The 26470-nt window shown below is 45.8% G+C and overlaps 1 protein-coding gene and 1 non-coding gene across 5 annotated transcripts in view; both read right to left on the reverse strand.

Moving 5' to 3' along the window:
- The window catches only part of RC3H2 (ring finger and CCCH-type domains 2), a 49915-nt gene that overhangs the window by 10963 nt on the left and 12482 nt on the right, over nucleotides 1-26470 (reverse strand). For all 4 annotated transcript variants that reach the window (XM_075905606.1, XM_075905605.1, XM_006121933.4 and 1 more), the window contains 11 exons: nucleotides 25432-25665; nucleotides 24225-24400; nucleotides 21373-21573; nucleotides 20829-20961; nucleotides 20438-20556; nucleotides 14394-14506; nucleotides 13467-13775; nucleotides 11466-11680; nucleotides 5288-5715; nucleotides 2558-2728; nucleotides 811-966 (listed from right to left, as the gene is read on the reverse strand). In XM_075905606.1, the coding sequence (XP_075761721.1) occupies nucleotides 811-966; nucleotides 2558-2728; nucleotides 5288-5715; nucleotides 11466-11680; nucleotides 13467-13775; nucleotides 14394-14506; nucleotides 20438-20556; nucleotides 20829-20961; nucleotides 21373-21573; nucleotides 24225-24400; nucleotides 25432-25665 (2255 nt within the window). The remainder of the gene's footprint in view (nucleotides 1-810; nucleotides 967-2557; nucleotides 2729-5287; nucleotides 5716-11465; nucleotides 11681-13466; nucleotides 13776-14393; nucleotides 14507-20437; nucleotides 20557-20828; nucleotides 20962-21372; nucleotides 21574-24224; nucleotides 24401-25431; nucleotides 25666-26470) is intronic.
- Nucleotides 21062-21177, reverse strand: LOC112545591 (small nucleolar RNA SNORD90). The gene has a single exon (XR_003089121.1). It is a non-coding gene; the product is annotated as a small nucleolar RNA SNORD90 (small nucleolar RNA).

The raw sequence follows: 26470 nt of genomic DNA on the forward strand, positions 1-26470 counted from the left end.
AGAGCCACAGCAGGGGTAGGTCCTGGACCCAGTGCAAGCCAGGACTGAGCTGGGCTGCTGGCCAGTCTGCTAAAAAATTTACTGGCGGGAAGGGGGAGGGAAGAATGTGTGTAGTCTGTAGTATTAACCAATAAGGTTTTGCTAATCGGTTAATCAACTACACCATTACATGCCTAGCTGGAACCTGATAAATCCAGTGAAGACATCAGCCCCAATTGACACATTGGCCCATGTTAGTCTGTCAAGGCCACTACACAAGAGTACCCTGACACTATTGCACCACTGTAGACAGCTCTTAAATGGGAGGCACTATTCACTACAGGAGGAATAAACAGCTGAAGGTGCCTGCAAAACTGTGCAACCTGACCAGAAGTGGAAATCCTTATTATACAGCCTCATGGTTGTCCATCCATTCATCCCTTCAGTCTAACTTGTATGTCTGAGGAATAGGAGTCCTGAATTATAAATGACTGATTATTGACTGAAGATGATAAAAGCAAACAGTTACATTTACATTGAGTGGGTATTAAGTAGCTTGTCTGAAGTCTAAGCATGTTATAAACAAGACTGCGATTTTTTAAATTGCTAGCGGATAGCCTGTTTTCACAGCTGGGCAAAGGTTTGTTCCAAATGGTTTAAAAATGAGCTGAACTAGCTTAACTTTAATACTTTGGATTCTAGTGTCTTATAATCAATAATAATGTTCATTTACAAAAAGCCTGGCAATCTATTTCAGTTTGGTAATCAAATAGAAACATTGCAGCACTCGGCATCTCCCGAGGGAGTAGGCAGAGCGCAGACCAGCCATACCATTAACACAGCATTTGAATTGGCAATGACGTCCTTGGGCTCCGAGTCGATGGCATTTATGCAGGAACCAATAGTTCCACAGGACCAGGGCGAGTAGTGCGAAAGATGGTCTTCCTCAAATTTAGTACCGCTCAAGTCACTAACGCTCTCCGAGAACTAACAAAACAAAACAAAAAAGGACACAAATCCCCCCCCCCCAAGGGATTTAGCATTAATGTGTAATACAGAAAAATGGTTCAGTGTGCACTATTAAATCAAGTCTTACGCATGCAGGGAATTTCAGCCATCTGTGGCCAGGCACTGGCCTCTTGGCACCAGCTTTCAGCATAAACTGCATTTTCTACCTGTGAAGCTTTCCAAGCAGGGGTAAACTTCACCTGTACAAATAGTTGCTTTGCCTGCTGACACTTTGGGTTGGCACTAGGGATGTAAAATCCTGTTTAACTGGCTAACAGGTTAAACACTGTTACTGATTAAAGGGGGGCAAGCCGGGAGGGGAAGGGGACTCGAGACACTACTTGCCACTGGGCTAGAATGCTCCCCACCCCCTGCTGCACGCTGCAGCCAAGTCCCAGTTGGAGCAGCTCCTGCCTGCCTGGTGCCTGAGCCCACTGTGGATAGAGGCTGCTTCAGCTGGGATGCTGTAGGCAGGGGCTACACCACAGCAGCCCCTATCTACGGTGGGCCCCTCTCTTTTCTGGTGCTGGAGCAGCCCCCTGCCTGAGGCAGGTGGGGAGCTGCTCCAGCCCCATCAATTAACTGTAACCGTTTAACCTCCACCTCCCTAATTGGCACCGATGGATACGCTTCAGTGGCTGCATGAGGCAAATCACCAAAGCAGTGAAAGGTTAAGAGGAGAAAGCCATGCATTGGATTGTTCCTTTAGTAAAGTTATATCAAGCCAATCTTGGTAAAAAACTCAGAAAGGGTAAGGCCTTAACTTGGACTTGATGGGAGGTCTGTGACGATGTATAACCCCCAACATAACTATTTGCAATAGTTTAGAATAAATGCGAACAAAGCAGCTTTTTAGCAAACTGTATTTTGAATCTTTTCATTCTTAGGGGTATAGAAAGAGAGACACTGCCAGATTAATTTCTCCTCCCAGACACACTGCCAGCTCTCATGCCTTGCTTCTGAAGTCTCCATTTTGCTACTGTCACCCAACACAGCTAAATGTTTGACCAGGGCTTGTCACTTTTCATTCCAATATATGCATTCCTTGGGACTACAGGGATGTATGCACCTTGATTAAACCTGCTGATCCTATTATGGTGCCATTAAAAACAAGAAACTAAAATGGGAGGGTTCTTCTTAATGGAAAACGTACCCACAGTGCTCAACACAGAAATCTGAAGGTTGGTAAGTCATCGTAGTTAATTACAATTGATATCTGTGATATGCTGTAGAGAGGATTTCTCTCTCTAACTGCATAGGAGGTCTCTGTAAAACTCCACACCCGTTTCCTTACTGGGGTATGAGAGTCTTAACAGTAAACTAACACTGTATTATACAGTTAAGATGTCTTTACGTTAAATCAGTTCTTTGCTTAATTTTGGCCTTTTGTCAGAGACCAAGTGTAGCTGCAGCAGCTTTATAGCCAATATTTTATTAGGGAGATTATATCCTGCACTTGCAGGGGGAGGAACTTGATCAAACAGAATAGCAGAAGATGGAAAAAGAAAAGCTCTCTCAGTGAGTGCAGAAGCAGGAAGCCGAAGCACCCAGAAATTCTTTGGTTTCTCACCTCCGTGCTGAAGTCAACACTGAAGAGAGGGGAAGGTGGGGTTGGAGACTGGGCTGCCATGGGAAGGGTGGAGGACACAAGAGGTGTTTTTTGAGAGTGGTATTGTGCCCATTGCTCGGGCTTCCGTCTTAACTGATCATCATAACTGGTCTTCAAGTGACCACAAGGCTCCTAGAGTAAACCAAACGGAAAGGGCGTCAGTGTCTTAATACTCACAGCAGGATAGTGCAGATCATTCACAGGTGTCTCAGAGCTGCCAACACAGAAAAATAAGCAAGGGACAGCCACAGCTACCTTACCAAATACCAGCCACTAGGAAGAGATTTATATGAAGGATAGAAAACACTGAAGACAAGATATGGAATGTGAACGCCCTGTTTAGTTATGACTGGTAGGCCACTGTATACATTTAGGAGCCATCTGCCCCTCAGCTCCTCTAGTGACCTCCCGCTGATGAGACTGGGAGAGTCACAGAGTGATCCAGGAGAGAATCTGGCCATTACATAGTAACTCAACTTTCAGATGGTTTTTATTCAGTACCTTATCACATTCAGCACCACTAAGTATGAAAACAGGCTCCCTGTAGTGCCATCACTAATTCGCCCTTGGTTTTCCTATTCCATCCTCCTTTCTCTGCATCCCCTTTGTTCTTTCCTCTGTAATTTCTTCTCTGCAATATCTCCTAGTTCCTATCTCCCCTTGGGTTTATTGTCCATGTTGTTTCACAGTGCATATGCTAAAATGCTCTGCAATGAAACAGTTAAAGTTGAAACTGAAGTGTTATCACTGGACTTTACAGCTGATACTCCAGTGCAGGTGGGGGGGGGGGGGGGGGAGAGAGGAAGGGAGTCCTCACTATACGTCCAAGATACATTCCAAAAAACTTGGACATATAGCGAAAACTTAAAGCGGAATTTTTTTTTCCCCACGGATGACTTCCATTTAAGCAAATTGGGGGGAATGTTTCACATGACTTATAGCGGGAAATCGGAGGACTTCTCTCGCATCAGTTCCTACAAATGTCAACAACTTTAGTGTGGAACGGATGAATACTGGGGCGACTTATAGCGGGGACCCCCTGTAAAGTTAATAGTCCCCTGAGTTACTGCCAGAAGCCATCTGCAAACAAATGTTACTGTATTGTTTACATTCAGTTTACACTTGAAATGTTTTCTCTGCATCCACGAGGGCTAGAAAAATACTTAAAAAAAAGATTTCTGAACAATCTGACTATATCCTCTGGGCTATATAAATATGTTAGAAGGCCAGATTTGGCCATGCCTTTGACACCCCTAAGTCAGAATTCTTTGGACTGGAGTCCCATTTATAGCTGTCAATATAGGTCCTAGGTAGAGGGAGATGCATGTTGGATCCAAAGTGTCTCTCAATGAATATTATGAACCAAAGGAATGGAACTAGGCAACAGCTATGATGTGTTTAATTCAGTTGATGTGTGTTTGTGAGCAAAAAAAGCAAAGAGGTCTAATATAGCCATAACTACGATGTATCGAATTAATTCAGTTGATGTGTGTTTGTGAGCAGAGGAGCAAAGGACAAAGCCCTACCCCAAAGGACAAAGATCTGCCTCTTAGGGCACGTCTAGACTTAGACGTCATAGAGTTGGAAGAGACCTTAGGAGTCATCAAGTCCAGCCCCCTGCCCAAGGCAGGACCAATCCCAACTAAATCAACCCGGCCAGGGCTTTGTCAAGCCGAGATTTAAACACCTCTAGGGATGGAGACTCCACCCCCTCCCTAGGGAACCCAGCCCAGTGCTTCCCCACCCGCCTAGTGAAATAGTTTTTCCTAATATTCAACCTAGACCTCCCCCACCATAACCTGCTTTCACTTTCGAAAGAAAGTGCAAATTTGGCGCAAATTTGCATATCTTCTTCCGATTGCTTTACACGGTCTAGAACCTCTTTAGAAAAAGTGATAAGAAGACAAGCAAATTCGTGCCAAATTTGTATATCTTCTTTCAAAAGTGAAAGCAAATCTAGATGTGCCCTTATATATACAGTAGCCCAATGTCTGTGACTCTGTAACGCTGAAATGCTGGCTGTTCCCTCTGGGGGGCGCTGTTGCCGCCTGCTGTGGCACTCTGCTAACTTCTGCGCTGCTCAGCCAGGCGAAGGAGGGTGGGGCGGTGATATGCGGCGTGTCAGTGGCTCCGGGCTCTGCCCCTTGGCCGTGAACAGAACCTGGCCGGGGGGAGGGCGGGGGAATGAGGGGGAGGGGGAGGTGGAGAACAGCTGGGAGGCTGCAGGATCAGTGCTGGGATGAAGGGAAACAGTGCGGGGGGGGGGCAGCTAGAGCTCATAGACAGCTGCTCAGCTGGGCTGCCGCGTGGGAGCAAGCGGCGCAAATAGCCGTTTGGGCGCCGCGCTCCCCATGTAGGAGGAGGAGAAGAGAGAGTGAGAGGTAGGAGGAGGAGAAGAGAGAATGAGAGGCAGGAGGGGGAGGAGAGAGAGAGAGAGGGAGAGATGGAGCAAGAGACCGGAGGCTCAGGAGAGAAGACTGAGCTAGAAAAGGAATAGGATGTGGAGGAAAACTTGAAAATCCTGTTTTATGACGGGCTAGTGGTTTAAGAAACAACTTGTTTGGGGGCTGCCGATTAACAAATATAATGTAAACACAAGGCTAGAAGAGAGCTCTGTGCGAATTAGGTCACGTGATTTATGACATGAACTTTAAGGTAAATCAAATCCTTCTCTTTTCCATTTTCACCTACCCTTGGTAAAGGCACAGTCCTCTGCTCATTTGGAGGTTGGCAAGCCATGGAGTAATACCCATCCAAGGAATTGTATCTCTCGCGCAATGATGTCTGATAGAGAGATGAGTGCATCACATCCATTGGAGGTAAAGAATTGCTCCTAATAATATCATCTCGTGGGTACATCTGGGGACGCCAGATGCGCCTGCTGTCATACACTGGAGCATACATTCCAGAAGGGACAGGAGGAACTGGTCCATACGGCTGCGGAGGAGGAGGTTGGTAAGGAGAATTCAGTCGATCTCGAGGGGGAAATGTACTGTAATGATCGGCATATGGCACGGAAGCAGGTGGGAGTGAGGATTCCGGAACATTACTGGACCTCACAAAGCGAGGAACACAGGGAGCCACGCCAGCTGGTACTGTTGGAGGTGGTGGGTAGTATCCTTGAAAATTGGAAAAAGGCATATTTAACAGGGTCTCAATAAAAGCCAGAATTTTAAAACGGCTCTAAAAATTTAAGCAGTACTTGGCACTAGCTTCAGAGTAAAGTGTCTTGTTTCTACAGGCCCCATATGAATTCCATCACTTCTCTGTACACGTACACTGCATGGGAGAGAACAGGGTCTGCAGACACAGAACCAGAGCACTGTCCAGTGTGTTCACAGGACCTGACAGAGTGGCAGGGGAGTGGTGCATTCTCCCTCTTCCTGTCCATACCTGAACATGTCTACATGACATTAGAGAATAATAAATAACTCTAAAGAAAAAGGTCTGTCATCCCTATTTATGTATAACAACTCCTCACAATGTTGCCTGGTTAACGTGGTTTCGTTGCTTAACTATTACAAAACATGCTTGTTTAAAGTTGTGCAATGCTCCCTTAGAATGGCGTCTGGCTGCGTACTCTGTCCACTAATTGCAGGATTTCTGTCCTCGTGGGGGTTTGGAACGAGGTTGGGCTGGAAGCCCCCTCACATCAGCTCCCCTAAGTTCAGGGCCGACTTATCCATTAGGCACAGCAGGTACAGAGCCTAAGGCCCACAATGCTTTTAGGGGCCCACGAAAATGTTTTAATTTCTTTTAAAATCAGAAGAAAAAAATGAAACTTTTAGGGCCCACGAAAATCTATTAAATTTTGATTAAAACAGGAAAAAAAGTTGAAGTATTTAAAGTTATATCAAAAATAATTTTTAATATTTTTTGTTAATGGAGGAAGGGGCCCATGAAGGCAAAAGTGCCTAGGGCCCACGAAAGTCATAATGCGGCCCTGCCTAACTTCCCTGTAAGGTATGTAGCTGGGCAGCTGCAGCTCAGCTGTCCCTCCCAGGGCCGGCCCGAGCCCTTTTAGCGCCCTGGGCTTGGGCACACGGTGCTGCCCCCAGGCGCAGGGCGCATGCGTGGGCCCGCCCTTCCAGGGTGCACGGGCCCACCCCCGGGGCACATAGTGCATGCGTGCGCCAGCCACGGCCGCTGGCGCGCAGCCTGGGACCCATCCCCGGGACGCAAGGCACATGCGCTGCACAGCCCGGCCCGGCCAGCACTGCTGGCGCGCACGCCGGGCCGTGCAGGGCCCTGTAGCCGCGGGGGAAAGGGCACGACTGCACGGAGCCTTGGGGCCGGCGCGGCTCCTGATGGCAGCTGTCAGGGACGCCGCACGCCCCTGACAGCTGCCATCAGGCGCCCCGGGCAGCTGCCCGGCTCACCCATGCCTCCGTCCTGTCCTGGTCCCTCCCCTCCACTGCCCTGCTCTGGAGCCTCCTGCTTGTTGTGCGGGGAGCAGGGAAAAAAAAGGGGAAGGAGGGAGAGAGGTGCTTATGTCAGGATGCCCTCCCCCACTCTGTACAGTGTGTTTGTATTTGTAGGCATGGCAGCGTTCAAAAGTCCTTGTGTTATGTTTCAGTATGTACGTGTACTGAATGCCTGTTTCAGGACTATGCTGAAATTATCGCTGCTGATGACTCATTAAAGGTCTCTTTACATAAGAAATTATTATATATAAATTGTAATAGTTAAATAAGAATAGTTATGTTGATTTCAGCTTAATCTACTACCGTGGTCACCAGCCCATCGATGTTGAGGCCTCGCGATTGACCAGCCGATCGCGAGGCATTCGGGCACCCCACTCCTCATTTTCCCCCCAACCCCGAGAAGCCCTACTACCTACCCCTAGTGTAGTGCCGGTTTCCCGTGGGGTGGACGGAAGTCCTGTCTGAAGCCTGCGTCACTTCTTGGGGTTCCGGAAGTGCACGGGCTGCTCCCCTCCCACAGCTCTGTTGCTTGCTCGGGGAGCGAGCATCGGCCCTGGAGGAGGAGTGCGGTGGCTTTCCTGCGCCGCTGGCGCTGGAGGGGTGAGTCGAGCGGGGGTTGACCCTGGAGTTTGGCAAGGGGCAGGCACCCGCGTGGGTTTGGCTCCAGGGCAGGCGCCCATGAGGGTTTGGCCTTGCCATGGGGGGAGGGGGGGGGGGGGAGTTGGACCCCGAGGAGGCATGTGCTGGCTTCCCTCGGGGAGGGGGGGGAGGGGGGGAGAGAATCCTGGGAGGAGGCAGATGCAGGGGACTCTCTGCTGCCACTGGCACCCCACCCCACCCCCATCCCCACTCCGCTGTCCCCAGCTACAGAACTCTGTCCCCACTGGCACCCTGTTCCCTCTCCCCTGCCCCCCGCTGCAGAACTCTGTCCCCACAAAATGTATAATTCTAAATGCTTCATTTTAGATGTAAATAGCATGAATAAAAAACAGACAATTTCATAACTATAAACACGTGATTTTAATTTTCTATATCACAATTTAAAAATAAACTGTTTATCAGAGTGTGTGAGTAAGGGCTGGGGATAGCAAGTGATGGACAGGAGGAGAATAGAGAGGGCGGGGCTTCAAGGAAGGGGCGGGGTGGTAGATCTTCGCCTGTTCTGAGATTTAAAAAGTGATCTTGGGTGTAAAAAGGTTGGAGACCCCTGCTGTGCTCCGTCTGCAGAGTGCCGAGTCTGGACCTCCTGGTCTATTTAAAGGGCAGTGCACTGAAAGGGGCAATGCATGTTTGTCTCACACACACACGGAATGTTAAACCATTTACCTGAATAAACACATTTTAACTGCTGCAAAATTCAAAAGTTGCACATTTACACGGAGGGAGGGAGAAAGGAAAGCAGTTCAAGGAGCTGCTCCCCCCCCCCCCCCCCCCCCGCTGTCTCTAATACAGAGGCAGCAGCCCGGGGTGGGGGCCTGCCTGTAACCGTATACACATTTACACTTTCACATCCCTAACACACAAATAACCCCTTGGCACAGGGCAGACTTGTACTCACTGTCCCGAGGAGCGAGTGGTGCACACCAGCAGGAGAGTGTGGGTGCACCATCATGTTCAGTTTCTGCAGGGCAATGACTGCAGCCACCACCCTGCCTCGACTATTGTTTCCTCCCTCCTGCCTCAGTCCATGCTGCCTTCTTAGTGTGAGGCACCATTAACAGGCTAGCCCTCGAGCAGTGGTCTCCAACTTTTTTACACCCAAGATCTCTTTTTAAATGTCAGAACAAGCCAAGATCTACAGCCGCATCCTTCCCCTTCCTTGAAGCCCTGCCCTCTCTATTCTCCTCTTCTCCATCACTTGCTATGCCCAGCCCTTATAAACTCTACACTGCTGCTTTTTTCCCTGATTCTTCTGGAGGAAAAGGTTTTTCCAACACTTGGCCTGTCTAGACTGGACCAAATGTCAGAAAAACCCCTTCTTTTTGAAGCCCCCTTATTCCTCATGGAACGAGGAATACAGGGGTTACCTAAAGACCATGTTTGCTCTTCCACTACAAAAAGCGGAAGAACAAACACATTCCTGGAAGAGTTTTTCCGGGATCTCTCTGGAATCCTGGAAAAACTCCTGCAGTCTAGCCGTACCCTCACTAGGCTGAGACAGGATGTGTGGGCTCTGGGGTGGGAATGAGGGATTTGGGTGTGGGAGGGGGTGAGGAGTGCAAGCTCTGGGAGGAAATCTGGATGCAGGAGGAGGTAGAGAAGGGGATGCTGGCTCGGGGAGGGGGCTCCAGGATGGGGAGTGTTGGGGTACTAAGCAAGCCATAGGCTTGTGTATGTGAGAGTGCAGTAATTTGGGTTGATGTATGTGGGGGGATAAGGGCAGGGGGAGTCCAGTGTATAATAGACTCAGATCTAGGGTCGGGGGGGGAGGGGTGTAGGAGTGTTGTTATGCTGCGGCCGGATGGGGGCTTGGCCCCAATTGGGGGTTTGTTGGCCAGGCTTCATTTTTAAATAAAATACTATGTGAAACACAAAAAGTTTCTGCATTGTTTTTATTTCTGAGAAGGGCAGGGAATCTGTTTTGAGTCAGGGGTCACTGACACACAGAAGTCGGTTGGGGCCACACAAGTGAGATGCAAAAAAAGAACTCTTCCCCAAGCCCCCCAAGTCTCACTAATGTGGCCCCAACTGTGCTGGTGGAAGCAGGGGACATGGTACTGGGGAAAGGTGCTAGTGGGTGCTGGGGAAAGGGACAGGGTGCTGGGGTGGAGGCAGGGTGCCACTGGGGACAGGGTGCTGGGGGAGAGGGGACAGGATTCTGCAGCAGGGGACAGAGACCCCCCCTCGCCCCCACAGAGGAGGGAAGCCCCGGTATGCACCTCCTCTGGGACCAATTCCCCGCTTCTGCAGAGTTGGGAATCTCCAGCGTGCGCCTCCTCTGGGGACTTCCCTCCCTCCCCCCGCAAGTTCCCGGCATGCCACAGACCTGAGGGAGGGGAGCAGCCAGTGTACTTCCGGAACCGGCACACCCGACCTCCATTGTCACTGGAGGTAGGTAGTGAGGCTTCTTGGGGGTGGAGGAAAACGGAGGGTGAGAGGGGGCTCTGAATGCCTCACGATCGATTGGTTGAGCCCTCACAAATCGACCAGTTGATCGCGGTTGATGGGTTGGTGACCACGGCTCTAGAGGCTCAGACAAGTGCTAGGTTCGTGATGTAGTAGAAAGACATTCCCTGGGAAATTTTTCGCCATCTGACTCCACCACACCTCAACCAAGCTTCATAATCAACATTGCTGCATACAGTATGAAACTGTGTAAAATAAAACTTTACACTGGATGTGTATATTCTGACTTGTCTGCTGAAAAAAAATCTCCCTGAAACCTAGCCCCCATAAGAATTAAATTTGCTTAATATTGTTTTACTTAGAGTTTTTCAGGAACACAACTACAACTTTAAGCAAGAAGTTACTGTATCAACAGTTTGGGTCTAAGGAATTCTGAGGGTCTTTAAGCCATCAGTTGGCATGTGGTTTATTTTTTTCACACTGCAGAACACATCACTTTTCCTCCTGAACCCTACTCAGACAGCTGGGACCCACCTGAAGTTAGAACAAACGATACAGCAGTTTCCTTGGTTGCACTTAATAGAAACTGCTTTCTTCTACCTTACATAGTGCTTATTGCTTGTCTGCTTCCAAAAATACCAAGCACTGTACACAGAGAGAGTCACTAGGTACATAGTCATTTCTCAAGGGCATGCAGACATTTGTGCAGTCTATAAGAGGCACTTTGGGGCTGTCTGTGTACACAGATGGCTAGAAAAGATTTGGAAAAAGCTTGAGTTATTCAGGTCTGTAAATGTTAGCAGGAAATGCACAACTTGGACTAAGTTCCACCCATGAATGCACACAGCCTGAAGTCAGACCCATACATACGGAAGAGCAGAGACTAGCCCTCACTGTGGGCAAGCAGTAAATATCTGGCCACACGGAGGAATGGAGAAGGATGGTGTTTCCTGTACGACACCATAAAAAGAGACTGCGAAGCCAGCTCCATGAAGGATGCAAGCAGGTGGAGTCACACTTGTTTCACATACGGAAAGCAAATGAAACTTTTCTCCACAAGCCTTCAACATGCTTGTCCCCTCCAGGAAGCAGGCCGGGCTTACATGTTGCTGAGCTTCCTTTAAAGAATTCTGGAGCCCTTTCTGGTTACAGATGGAAATAATGCATAGCATAGCAATGGCCTTGCATTTTGCATCCCTCTCTTTACACAGTCCTACTATTCAGCGTTAAACAGCCGGGTGCTATTGGGCACTGCTGAAACTAGGAGACCCAGCAAATAAACTTCACACATGCCTGGTGCCTTTGGGATTTGACATTTAGACAGCACAAATATTTAAACACGTTCAAGATGATCCTGGTACAGCAACCAAGTCACTCACCTGTCTGTGGGTACTGTGGGACTTCATAGGACAACTGGGTCCTGGGATCTTGAAAATACTGAACGTTATCAGAATGTGGAGGGTAGACAGGTACTCTGGTTACAAACGGGCTAGATTTTGGAGGCAGAGAATTCATCTCTGTTCCAATATTGGAACCGCCAGCTGAGGTAGCTGCTGCCTGGCTTACAGGAGTCTTGGGTGGAGAACAAATTTTACTGAAAAGAATTGCAAAGAAAAGAAATGCATTTGCATTTACTACTTATTACTGGCATTCACCTTTAGTTGTTTCTAACTCAAACTAGGGATGTTAAGGACTAGTCGACTATCCGATAAGCAAATGCTTATCGGACAGTCGATAGGATAGTTGACTAGTCGCTCCCCCCCCCCCCGTTGCCTCTATCAGATAGAGGCAGCAACGGGGGGAACAAGAGGAAGATACTTCAAAGTGGCAGCACCACATGGAGCCTGGGGTCAGCTGCTCCATGCGGAGCTGCCGATTTGAAATGCCACCACTGTGTTTCAAAGGGGCAGTGCGACGTAGAACCCAGATCAGCTGAGGACTCCCCAGCTGTCCCCGGGTTCCATGTGACACTGACGCTTTGAAACACTGCAGTGGCGTTTCAAAGGGGCAGCGCCCCCCTATCGACTAATCAAGCAGTTGATGCAAAAAGGCATCAACTATTCGATTAGTTAATTACACGATACTTAACACCCTTAACTCAAATACAAAACACTCCAGTAGGACATAGCCAAAACTGGCTGCTTAACTGGAATTTCTAAACACTTCAAATACTTTTTAAATCCAATACTGAAGTTATTATTAGAGCCCTGCAAATCCACAGATATCCACATCTGCAGATGTCAACTAGGGATGGGAATGGGTAACCAGTTAACGAGTTACCTGGTAAGCATCACCTGGTTAACCAATAAGCATCACACTTAACAGGAGATGCTTACTGGTCGCAGTTATCTAGTGGGTGCTGGAGCAGCTCCCCACCCGTCACGAGGAGTGGGCTGCTCCAGCCCTGTGGAGCCCAGCAGGCAGGGGCTGGTCTGGCCGGACTGCAGCAGTCCCTGTCTGATGTGGGGGGGGGGGGGGTGCCTTCAGCTCAGCCTACCTATCCCACTCTATGTTTAACCAGTTAACCAATGAAATGGGATTTTACATCCCTAATCTAAACCTTTCAGTTTGTACCTAGAACTCAGATAACAAGTACTGAAAAAATGTTCTGGAAACAACAGATAAATAAATTAATGGAGATTGCCTATCTCCTAGAACTGGAAAGGACCTTGAAGGTCATTGAGTCCAGTCCCCTGCCTTCACAGCAGGACCAAGTACCATTCCTGACAAATTTTTGCCCCAAATCCCTAAATGGGCTCCACAAGGATTGAACTCACAACCCTGGGTTTAGCAGGCCAATGCTCAAACCACTGAGCTATCCCTCCCCCCAGATAGGCATTGAAAAACCGGTCTAAGGTCCAGGGATGTTTGGACAATGCCCAAATGGTTTTAAAAACATGTAATACCTGGAAAACCTCCAGGATTAGAGAAGAATGGTTTTGATAACCAGAAAAGCAATGACTATTCCACACAACTCTACAATAAAGAAATAACAAATCATGGATGCAAATTGTTTTTAAAACTGAATAATCCCAGGGACAGATCAGATTCCGAACAGGAAACTGGAAGAGAAGGTATCTGGAAAGCTGCATCAATTTGGCCATTCTATTTAAAAAAATAAACTGCTGACACAATTCGGGCAGCTCTTTTGAGCAACCAAGTAGTGTCTCCACTGCTATGTCAGAGTTTGCATTGCTACACAACCAAAGAGCATCTCAAATACATCTTCTCTTTTCCCATCTACCAGATACATTGCTTGGATATCTCATCCGCTAATGCCACACACAGACCTCTCTTCTGCTTGCAAAGGGGAAGAAAAATGCAAAATGTGGGCATTACAATGTTAGCTCCCAATTCTTTTTGCCTGTCGCAGAACATACTTTTCAGACAGTGATTCTGTAGGAGACCCAGACGCATTTTGACTACTGGTTCCAGGCTTTCCCCCTTTCTTGACATTCTCCAGACCTCTTAAGGAGTTTTCAGCACAGCGAGGAATCAATTGGGGAACACCACTTTCCAGATTTGCAATCCCATTGGAACTCGGCACCATCTTCCCTGTTGTTTCAGGGTTTCCTATGACAGAGATTACATTTCCTGCAGTGGTTGAGACTGTGCTGTTGACACCGGCTTTATTTAGGAGAGGGAATGTTCTCACAGTCGCACTGATCTTTTTGTTCCTCAAACGATACCTGTATTTACAAAGACAATCTGATAAAGGAGTTTACATTGTGCAGGCTAATGCATTTGTAAAACTCGCATGACAGAGACAACAAGAGGGAGCTCATCAACAAGGCCACAATTTCAGCACTTCACAATTTAACTTAAGCCATGAGTGCACTAGGCTGCAGAAACAAGTAGATCAGACATTTCACTCTACAGTGAAAGACCCAACTCTTCTGAGAGGCAGCAGAGCTGTTATAGTGTGGAGATGGGTCTATGTGGAACTAACTTTATGAAGTTATACGAGCTATTTGGTAAATTGAGTTAGGAATAAAGAACTGATGATTAAGACCTAATGGGTATTATTCTTCAGTACGCAGCACTGAAAACCTCTTGAAGTGCCAGGCCAATAGTCAATAATTGTGTGCAAGAAAATTTTGCTTGTTATATTTTGAGAGTAAGTAAAGGGCAATTCTGACAATATATTTATAGATGCTGCTATTGTAAGAGGCCTAATTTGCACAAAACGGCTCTCTTGCAAATGAAGGATCCACAGAATGAATTCACACACAAAAGGAAATGACTTTCAAGATTTCATGAAAGCTGCCTGGGTTTGATGGAAAGAAGGATACTGTCCCCAGACTTACTTTTCAAGCTCTTCCTGAGAGTGAGCAAATGTACAGTTAGTTCCTCGTGGGCATCCTCCTTGCTGCCGCAAATCTCGACACATACTTGTTTTATATTTGCTATTTGGTTGCGGCTTAAAAATAGGAAAAAAAAAATCCCACTTAAGTTGCCATACAAGTTTAAATATAAGCAGCTTTAGATAAAAATACAGACGTGCAAGTGTTGACAATTTTGGTAATGCTCTTGCTCACCTCTATAGAGAAAGGAGTTTTTCTACTGACATGAATTTTCTCACACTGAGCTCACTGCGACTAGCTCTACTGCATTCAGAAAGTTTTGCTCACAATCATGCATTTGTCAGCTACTAATAATTACCAGATGCCATGTCTCTCAGAATCAGTAAGCCCAAACAACACCTCAACTGCCTAACAATCACCCATCAAAATTTTGAGTGTGCACACCTTTGTTTTCTGTGAAAATTTCTGTTCAAGATAACATCCTTTCTTATGGTAGGGCTTATAACAGCGATTCTCAAATGTTTTGTGTTGACGACCCCTTTCACAGAGCAAGGCTGAGTAGGACACCCCCTTATAAATTAGATATGTTGTAATTACATTTTTTATTTATTTTTAATATAACCAGGGTTCTCCCTACACCTCTCCTGACTGAAAGGTCGCAAACCCCAGTTTGGGAAGCACTAAAACTGAGAGAAGCTCTAAAAGGAACATATTTGTGTTCAGTTGTTTTAAAGCACTTAGTTTCTGTGGCAAAACTATGACTGAAGTGTATTGTATCCTAATATTATGTGGTAGAAGACAATTCCCGCAGGCTGATCACACACTAGATGTCTGTTACTCTCCAATCTAGAGAGCAGCAAGAGAACCACTCCATTATCCAACCAATTCTCGGATGAAAAAGGATGTCTCCCGTGAGATAAGAACTGCCTTTGTCACCCCACACAGAAGGAAACAGGGATAAGAACTAAATCCTAGCCTTCAGATGCATATTTCTGAGCGGAGATTTTGGGATTCGAATCCCTTAGCTGGCTTTGAAAATCCTAGCCTTACATCATGCATCAACACTTAATACCAGAGATAAAATAAATCTGTGCTTAGTGAATAGTCTGCTTAGTTCAACTATGTGTCCAACACCTATTCACCCAGTGTGTCAGACAGACGTGTGTGTAAAGGGAGAGCCTTGACCAATCAGAGATGGATTCTGGATGGACGTGTCAGGGATCCTAAGACAGAAAAGTGTTTTTTAAATTTATTTTTACATCTTCCTTTACTATACTGATTTCTTAAGTGGTTCTTGCTCATAGAATGGCCTTGGAAGGCCTGACCTTACAGTTGGGCTTTTATTCCCTTCTCATATGGCCTTGCAGATGGAAAAGTTTCCTTCTGTTGCCCACCCTCAGTCTCACCCGGGCTGACAGAAGATGCTTTGTTTGGGTGCCTGCTTTCCCAGGACAAGCCTGTGAGAAATGAAAAGCAGTGAAAGAGGCATCCAAGATACATGATGAAGCCAGGGATGCCTTCTGAACGTTTGCTTCTAGCCCCAGTGGCTTTTTGACAGCCCCTCAGAGGAAGCTGGAAAGATCTACCCCAGTAGGATTACTCAAATGGAAGGAGTGAAAGTGATGGAGACACAGAGTTGCTGAGCTGCTTCCCAGTGCCCTTCTTCGATAGGAATCCACTCCCTGTCCGTCTACAAACCCTCAAAACCTCTCATTATAAGTCTGCAGCACTATCCACCGTGGCCCAGAGCCGGAGAGCTAATCCAGCCCTGGTGGGAAGCCCTGAGCCGGCGGTGCTGGAGGACCCGGGGAACACTGGTGCTCCGAGTTGCATGAGTGAGGGGAGTGTCATTTCTTTTCTGCTTCTGTCAGGGGTCACGTCAGTATTTCGAGAAAGCGCCCGGATGCGATTATGCAAATGAAGCACGGGAAATTCAAATCCGCACTTCATTTGCAATTTCGCTCAGCTGTATTTGCATTCCTTTCTCGAAAGAGGAATGCAGTGGAGACATACCCAAATAGTCTTATGATTGGGTTATACCGATATCCTTGATCCTGGCTCACACTACAGTTGTATACAGGGGAGAGAATTTTGAATGGGTGGCGAGCGATTGAGATGCTACGTGCTTGGTTTGGGTAGTTACCGATACGGGCATTCAGATCACAGAAGGCACAGGGGAGGATTCGCAGGCTGGATCTGTTGATGGTCTAAAGTTCGTTTGTAATGTGTTATCCCTTAAATATTTATTCTTCCTCTTCTCTATAGTTTCAACAATTAACTTCAACGTTTTGGTATTTCGTTGCCTAAGGCGGCTGTGGAATTGCCATCATTCCACACATTTAAGAGCAGGTTAGACAGACACCTGTCAGGGATGATCTAGATAAGGGTGGGCAATAATTTTTGAGCAGGGGGCCACTTCAAACATTTCTGAAGTAGCCCCGGGCTACCAGAAGGGGCAGGACCAGGACACTTCTGTGCTTCCCCACCCACAGACCCTGATTGTGTGCTCCCCTGCCTCCAACCAAAGTCTTTGCCCCCACCTCCCTCTAGAGAGAACTGCCAGCTGCTCTGAACTGCTGGTGGTTCCCTGGGAGGAGACTTCGCGTGCTCCTCTCTTGCCCCCAAGTCAACCAGGGCCTGAGGGAGAGGGAGCATGAAAAGTTTCTCCTCCCTGCCCTGCAAGGAAGCACCTTGCTTAGAGTTACCCGCCAGCTAAACAGCTACTGGCGGTTGATTAAGTGCTGAGCCCCTTGCAGGGTGGGAGAAGACTTTGTGCGCTCTCTCCCTGCCCCCAAGCCCTAACTGGCCTGGGAACATGGGGAGTGTGCAAAGTCTCCTCCCATCATACAAGGAGCATGTGCGCTTAGAAGGCTAATCAGGGCCTCTGGGGGAAGCGCGTGAACTCTCTTATTCTCCCCTCTGGCGCACAGTGCTTAGCACCAACTGCCTGGGTTGACTAAACGCTGCACGCTTCCCCTTCCCTAGGCCCTGATTGGCCTGGGGGCGGGGGAGCAGCAGGTCCTCTGTGGGCTGAATCAATCTGCTCGGCAGGCCAAATCCAGCCCAGGGAGGCCCTTTTGCCCACCCCGATTTAGATGGTGGTTGGTCCTGCATGAGGGCAGAGGACTAGAATTGATGATCTCTCAAGGTCCCTTCCAGTTCTACGATTCATGTATATGTATAAAAATAGATAGAACACAACTAATGGCGTTAAAAAGATAGATTTATTTATAAAGAGTATAAGGGCTGCTGATTAATCGGCGTTATTTTAGGCAATTAACTCAAAATTAATCATGATCTATTGCACTGTTAAACAATAAAACAGCATCTGAAATGTGTTAAATATTTTTGATGCTTTTCTACACTTTCAGTATTGATTTCAATTTGACACAGAATAAAAGTGTACATTGCTCACAATATTATTTTTTATTTTTATATATGTGTGTGTGTACTGTGAAAATGATAGACAAAAGAATTTTTTTTTAATTCAACTCATACAAGTACTGAAGTGCAAGCTCTTTACCATGAAAGCACAACTTACAAATGCAGATTTTTTTTGGATACATGACTGCACTCAAAACCAAAATATAAAACCTTAGAGCCTACAAGTCTACTCAGTCCTACTTCTTGTTCAGCCAATCGCTAAGACAAACAAATTTGTTTACACTGATGGGAGAGACGGCTCCTGCTTCTTATTTACAATTTCATCAGAAAGTGAGAATAGGGGTTTACAAGGCACTTTTGTAGCCAGCGTTGCAAGGTATTTACTGCCAGATATCCTATATATTCGTATGCCCCTTCATGCTTCCTCCATCATTCCAGAGGACATGCTTCCATGCTGAGGATGCTCTTTAAAAAATAATGCATTAATTAAAATTTGTGACTGAACTCCTGAGGGAGAATGGAATGCCTCCTGCACTGTTTTACCTGCATTCTGCCATATATTTCATGTTGTAGCAGTCTTGGATGATGACCCCAGCACATTTTGTTTTAAGAACACTTTCACAAAATGCAAAGAAGGTACCAATGTGAGAGTTCGGAAGATAGCTACGGCCCTCGACCAAGGTTTAAGAATCTGAAGTGTCATCCAAAATCTAAGAGGGATGAAGTGTGAAACATGGGTTCATTAGTCTTAAAAGAGCAACACTCTGAAAGTGGAAACTACAGAACACAAACAAGCAAAAAAGAAAATTAACCTTATGCCGGTGGCATCGGACTCAGATTGTTTTGGATTGTTCTCAAGCAGAACCCACTATCAGCATAAAAACACATAGCCTCTGGAATTCTTGATGAAGCATGAAGAGACATGAATCTTTAGTGCATCTGTTACAAAAATACCTTGTAACGCCAGCCACAACAGAGCCATATGAATGTCTGTTCTCACTTTCAGGTGACGTTGTAAAGAAGCAGCATGCAGTATTATCTCCTGCAAATTGCAACCAAACTTGTTTGTCCAAGTCATTGGCTCAACAAGAAGTAGGACTCTCAAGTTTTACATTGTTTTGTTTTGGGGGGCCTTTTTAGTACAGAATTCTATAACTGTAAGTTCAGCTTTCATGATTCTTCGAAAACAATATATTTAAAAATATAGGAAACATCCAAATATTTAAAATAAATGGTATTTATTATTTTTAACTGTGCAGCAGCTCTAAAACAAATGTATAACGAGGCCATTACATATAAATTAGAATACCAATGTACGGGGAGACACATCAGCTAAGAAGTTCTTATATCCTTTTTCTTCATTTGTTCACAGAGACACTAGAGTAAACAACTGTCTTCATTAAGCAAGACAAGAAACCTTAGTATGCAAGTAATGAGCTAACTAATGTGGCACCACTGGGGTTTGACAGGTTAAAATAGTCCCAGTATAGCAGCACAGGCAGTCCCCGAGTTACGCGGATCCGACTTATGTCGGATCCGCAGTTACGAACGGGGCTTTTCTCGCCCCGGAGGACGGGAGCGGCGGGACGCCCAGATGAGCCGCGGTCCCGCCGCCTGCGTCCTCCAGAGTGAGAAAAGCTGCTCCCCGTCTCCCTGGTCTGCTGGTCAGACCAGGGAGACGCGGAGCAAAGCCACGGAGGACGCCTGGGCTGTCCCGCTGTGGGCGTCCTCCGCGGCTTTGATCCCCATCTCCCTGGTCTGACCAGCAGACCAGGGAGACAGCGAGCAAAGCCTCGGAGGCCGCCCGCAGCGGGACAGCCGCGGCGCGCCTGGGCTGTCCCGCTGCGGGCAGCCTCCGAGGCTTTGCTCCGTTTCTACCTGGTCTGCTGGGGGGGGGGGGGCGCAGCTAGTGCTCCCTCCCCCCCAGCAGACCAGGCTTTTCTGCCCACGACGCCTGTCAACAAAAGGCGTTATTCCTCGTAGAATGAGGTTTACCACTGTCGACAAAACTGCCGAGTTCTGTCAACGTTCTGTTGAAAGAACTCAGCGGTAGTGTAGACGCAGGTACAGTTTTGTTGACAAAAGCCCACTTTTGGTCGACAAAACCCTGTAGTCTAGACACACCCTGAGCCTGGGCGCCCCTAGGCTCTGGTGTGCAAGAGGAATGTGGGGAGTGCCTGTCTCCTTCTCAGTCAAGGAGCTTCTAACTTTGCTTCTCAATTGTGTGCAGCCCCCAACTGATTTTTCTGTGGGTCAACAGCCCCTGACCCAAAAAAGGGTCCCTACCCCCATGCTAGTCAGTCAAACAGGAGAGGTCCTAATGCATTATTTTTAAAACCCTGGGGGTTCTACTCAAGTGTATCCTTAAAGCATTGTAGAAACAGATACCTTTTTCCTACAAAAGGAAGACTGGATTGGATTCCCTGTGCTATCAATCAATATCTATTTTTAAATGTATAGACAGGATCTTGGTAAATGGCATCAGATACTCTCCGCTCATGAATATGGGCCTCCAATATTAATCTTACTGTATTTCATGGTAACAAAAGCCTGACTAGGCTACAACTACTCTAAATCAACATTTTTTTTTTAAGTAAGTTAAGAGTTTTTGCTAAAGCATCACAGAACACTGAGAAATAGAGGTAATAAACAGATGTAGTTACCTGTGGTGTTTCATGACCTTTTCTACTATAGTTCTGAATAAAATCCACTAGCCCATGTACCACTGTCTTCACTGCCACCATCGCATTTTCCAGCTGCTCCCATGTTGGAGAAGTTGCATCTACAATTGATAAACGTAAGCCTATTTCAACAATAATTACAATATCATCATCTTCAATAAGAGACAACTTTTATATTATGCAAGAAACATCCAGTACAAAGATTAATAGGAAACAATCTTGAATAGCAGTTTAAAAACATCAACTGAGGAGAATTGTTTAGAAAAGAAACAGAATGTATTACCAGTATACTTATATTTTTTATGAAAAATAAAGAAAAAAAGTTGTTTTTTTTGTTTTGTTTTTTTATCATTTATTAGCACCATTCACATACCTGGATTAGGATCTATGTTTGCCAGAAGCTCTAAATGAGGCCTAAGTCGATTTAAATTTGCTGGATCACCTGTACGTTGCAAGACAATTGTCAACTCCTGTACACTTTTTGCAAATGATTCTGGAGACTGGAGCTGAGAATAAGAGTAACACGAAAGCTCTTAATTCTATAAATTAAACATTTTAACAGAAAAAGTATTGTCATTTTCTTTCAAGAGAAATGGGCTCCAAAATGAGATTGATAGTGTCTTCAGATTGCATATAGTGATTATCAGTGGTGAGAAATTAAAATTCTCAGCTCAGAATCTGCCCTATGAAGCTTCATCATAAGACACAGAACTAGACTAAGTGATTTTTCACACTGTTTCTCTCTGACCTTTGCAAACATTCTGAAAGGGCTTTGTACATAAAGACTAAGTACAAAAACAGCTACCTGAGTCCCTGGTCATATTCAACTTAGTCAAAATCAGAGACTAGTTTAAAACCTGCTTCTGTTTTGTATTCTGTTAAATCCAAAGTATAGTACATCTACCCAACTGACACACCTTGTCAATAATGGATTGCATGTGCGACTTGTGTGCCAAGTCGCCATAAAGGAGGGAAGACCATTGTTCTGGTGAAATTCGAAGTCCCGCTTCCATGGCAATGTGGACAATTTGGGCATCATGCTCCCTCCGTAAAGCCTCATAACTCCGAAATTCCTCTTTAAGCTGCATCAAAGAAGAATCTTCATCTCTTTTGGTGACCTAAAAATAAAGAATTCAACAATGTTTAAAAGCTTCATGTGTCTGTTATTACATCAGAGTCCAGCAGAGCAGGGTAGCTATGTAGTTTGGCTTGAATAAACAAGTGTGCCATGGGATAAAGAATCAACACTTAGTCCTTCCAAATATTCATCCCCCTGCAGGGCACCTCCAGTACTGCAGGGTCGCCAGATCATCCAGTGTTGTACAGTCAGTCATTACTAGACCTTCAGTTCCATATTAAAAAACAAATTCTGGAATTTTCCTTTGACTTAACTGGTAAACGCAGGGGAGGAGATTAAAAAGTTGCGACACATTCTATAACTTAGAGCAGGGATGGGCAATAATTTTTAAAGGGGGGGCCACTTTGCCAATTTTGGAAGTGGTTGCGGGCCACAGCGGAAGGGGCGGGGCCTCAGGCAGAAGGGGCGGGGCCAAGAGACTTCAAGTGCTCCCACAGACCCAGATTGGCCTGGAGGTAGGGGAGCACAGGAAGTCTTTGCCTCCCCCAGCACCTAGAGGGAACCACCAGCTGTTTTGAACAGCTGGGGGCTCCCTCTAGGCACCATGTGCCCCTGGCAGTGTGAGGAGACTTCCCATGCTTCTTCTGCCCCCAGGCCAATGGGGTCAGGGAAAGGTGGGGAAGAAGGAAAAAAGAAGCATCCGGGGGGGGGGGGGGGGGGGAGAATGGGATGCTTTCCCCTTTGTTCGGAAGGCGCCTTGCCTCCCTGTGCCTCTGAGCCACTGGAAGGGGGGGGGGAGGGGGAAGTGGACATAGTCTCTGGCTCCCCTGCCCTGCCCCACCAGGGGTGTGCGGTTCCCTCTGGTGCCACGTGCCCCTGGTGGGGGGAGGAGACTTTGCACATTTCCCCCATTCCTAGGTCTCGACTGGCCTGGGGTTGGGGGACCGAGAGGGCGGCCACAGGACAGATCAACCCACTTGGCAGGCCAGATTAAGCCCGCGGAGGCCCCTTTGCCCACCCCTGACTTACAGTATATGTTACAGAAAACCCATTAATACCAGTATTAAGAAAAATACCTGGCTCTTACATGCACCTTTTATCTGTGGATCACAGTGTATTTTATATATTAACCCTCAAATACACCTTTAGCAGAGTGATATTATCCCATGTTTCTGACTGGTAAACTGAGACAAAGTGAACCATAATAGGGTGGCTCAAGATCTATAATTGCAACAGTGACACAAGCAACAACAGAACCACACAAGGAGGGTGCGTGTTTGCGTGTGTGTTGGCGGGGGATTTTGTGCTTTTCTTCCTCCCCCCCCCCCAATTAAAAGAATTCCTGGGGCCCCCCATTGAAACTTGTGTGCTTCCTCCCCCCAACAAAAATTGCTGTGGGGCCCCGTCAAAATTGTTCGAATTGGGCCCCACTTCCTAAAGCTGGCCCTGGTAGGAGGGGAGGCCACGATCCTGCTGTGGCAATCCTTGCTGGGCCTCTTGGCCAGTCACTCACGTCTGGGTGCAGCAGCCCAGCCCCAAGTGTGGTCAGGTAATACAGCCCCAGGGCTCCACCTACATACTCTACTTCCCACCCCCCCAGTGCCCTGCCCTGCTTCCTGCACCTCCCACACACCCCAACCCCCTACCATAAGACTGACAAGAAGCCAGAATGAAGCAGCATTTGACCAGTTATGAAGTAAACTTCAAAGAAACATGCAAAAAGATGCAGCAGTAGAAGTCCCATTAAATAAAGTCTGACTACAATGTTTCATTTAGGATATTAATCATCATGTCAATTATCAATAATATTAAGTTGTATATTTTCAGTCATGCAAACGGGCATTCTTATATAGCTCTTTATGGACCACTTGTTCTGAATTTTGATGTAGTTTGGCTCTTTCGTTTGAAAAGGTTGCCGACCCCTGCTACATATGTTTATATATTTGTTGGTCTCTAAAGTGCTACAGGACTACTATTTTGTTTTTTTATTTACAAACTAACAAGGCTACCCCTCTGAGACTTTGCTTACGTTATGTGTATATCAAGTATACACTAAGCCTTTTAAAATATACCATATGTTGAAATAATTTAACCATCTTCCTGTGTCATTGAACACAAGAGCTTTTGTATCAAATATGGATATTCTATCAAAGATACCTAAATCAGACTCCTGTTTGTCAGCTGACATTTTGTTGCCTTTGTAGGCCATTTCTTAACAATCATGATCCATGCTGCTACACAGTAAAGTGGAGTTCACTTCCTGTTCCTGATCTCTTACTCTTTAGAGCACAAGGAATGGGAGCATTCAGTGGTATAAAGAGATAGGGTATAATAAATGAGAAATTTAAGCATCTCATGTGCATTGTAATGAATGTATCAGTACTGAATGCATTAGGATTCACTCTCCATACACTTCAGTTTTATCATGTGTGTGTGCGCTGAGGCTGCAGTTGTGGTGTTAGGTTATCAATCAGTTTTGGCTCACTTCTTGATGCTTCACTATATCTTTAGAATGGGCAAGTTCTGAATTTGAGAAGCATGTTGCAGGTGAAATAGAGTCATGTCATATTATTCCTCAGAACTATATGCTAAATATTGCTGATGTATCAAAAAGCTTTAAAAAATAAAGCTGATATTAAAGTTGCAAAAAATAAAAAGCAAATTTTCATTTGAAATGACCCAATCTTTTACCTTAAAGCAGGACGCTCGATACAGTAGTTGTACAACATGACCAATGCTTGTTTTTGATGCCTGAGGAAATCTTGGTTCTAGTCTTTGTACAACAAAAAGTACCAAAACTTTTCTTGAGAGCGCAGAGCCATCTTCAAGTGCCAATAACACAAGTTTTAAAGCCTCTTCCTGCATAGCTTCAAACATAAAAAAGAAATAGTCTTAAGAAAAGCAAGACTATCACACTAACGGTGTACACAGTAACATTTTGTTTGAGAGATCTTGTCCACAATATTAACTATTTTTAGTCCAACAACCAACCATAGCAAAATATACAGAACCCTGCAAATCTATTTTATATCCTGGGGCATAATTTTCCAGATGCACATACCAATTTTGTACTTGTGCAGGGTTTTCAAGATACAGTCAGTGAAAACTTGCCCCATTTTCAGAAATCTGCTAGTTCAGATATAAAACACAGAAGTGCTTGAAATGCAGTAAATGGTTCTAGTAAAAGGAGACAATGATTCAGGCCTCCTTGTTTTCAATAATACCGGCTTCTTTTAACTTTTGGTTTTACATTGACAGTCTCAGCATTCAGCCCTTTTCATTTCCTATAGCGTGTCAATATTGTACTAGGAAGTTGCATGAAATCGAACAGTAGGAATCACACAGGAGTGTTAGAACTACCCATAAGAATTACAAGTTGACAGCACTACCAACAAACAGAATCTTCTGATGAGCCTGCACTCCATTTGGCATCAATTTACTGGATATAGCTGGATTTTATCACAGAGTCAAAAGCAATAAATTATAACTTAACTGCTTGTAGCACAGTATTACCATGCAACCTGGGCTGGTGGTTTTGGATTCCATGGCTTAAGGTAGAAACACAAACATATCTCAATGAGGAACCAGGTGCCTATGCTCTCACTGCTCAGTACTAGCAGTATATTAAATACTGGGCTACAGACAGTAAGGAAAATACATCTGTTTATAATAGTCTGAGATTTGGGGAACATTTCCCTGCTGCACCCAGGGATAGATCATAACAAAGCCAAGAGGTATATTGGTTACAATGCTCAACCTTTTCCACTTTCCCGTAGCCCATTCCCATAACCTGAAAAACAAGAGCACGTCATCTTCCAAATGGCAATGACAAAACTCCCAAGGAACATTATTCCTGGTAAGAAAAAACCCAGCCAGATCCATTCTGCAAGTGTCCTACCTGGTCCTAGAAACTGGCATCCTCGTGCCCTAACAGCAGCCCAAAGATTGGCAGACAGTTGCTGAGGGTTCTGGTGCTGTAAAATCAGTTCTGTTACAGTTCTTTCACCAAGTGAGCGTGCTGCCCGCATAGCTCTAACACGACCCTCCTCCTCCACCAGCTGACAGTTCACCAGCGTCACCAGTTTCCTTTGCATTGGACGGCTCAGTGCACTCTGATTCAAACTAGCAACTCCTTTAAAGAATGAGATAAATAGACAACTAAGTTAAAAGTGAACAACCATTTCTAGTGTAAGTCACAGACCAATGCCATGGGCTAAACGTGAACATGATGGGGTAAGAGCTAATTCACCACTCACCACCACAATACTGATCCAACTGCCCTGTCCATTTCTTACCAAGACGTGTATTAAATTAATCTCTTTTTGCTCTATACCCCATTTCTGTGCCAAGTTAGACAATTTTAGGGTTTATCTAGGATCCCTGACTCACTTTTGAGCATAACACACTTTGGGCAGCTTTCAACCCGGATTGCAGAACATTGTTTACTTCCCTGCAGACCACCAAAAAGGATTACTGGCACTGTTTTGTTTAGTCCTCCCCTTGTCATTGCAATCATAGCTGGACAGATGATTAATAAAGGAATTAAAATTAAAATTGTATATCTAGCTATGTGAAACCAAACCTGTCTAACTATGGTTATGTCTACACTAAGCTGAAGTTTCGAAAGAGGATATGCAAATTCTGTGGGAATTTGCATATCTTCTTCCGATCTCACTTTTGAAAGCACAGCTTTCAAAAGTGAAAGTAGTCGGGACACGGTTTTTATTTGCAAACCTCCCCCTTTTTTGAAAAGCCGCTCTTCCTCAAAAAATGAGGTTTACACGGCTTTTCAAAAGGGGCGGGAGGTTTGCCGGAAGAAGAAGAAGAAGAAGAAAAAAAAAAAAGAAGCAGTGTCCCAACTACTTTCACTTTTGAAAGCTCTGCTTTTGAAGTGAGATCAGAAGAAGATATGCAAATTCCTCTTTTGGAACTTCAGC

The sequence above is a fragment of the Pelodiscus sinensis genome, chromosome 22 (genome assembly GCF_049634645.1).
Source record: "Pelodiscus sinensis isolate JC-2024 chromosome 22, ASM4963464v1, whole genome shotgun sequence".
Classification (NCBI taxonomy): domain Eukaryota; kingdom Metazoa; phylum Chordata; order Testudines; family Trionychidae; genus Pelodiscus; species Pelodiscus sinensis.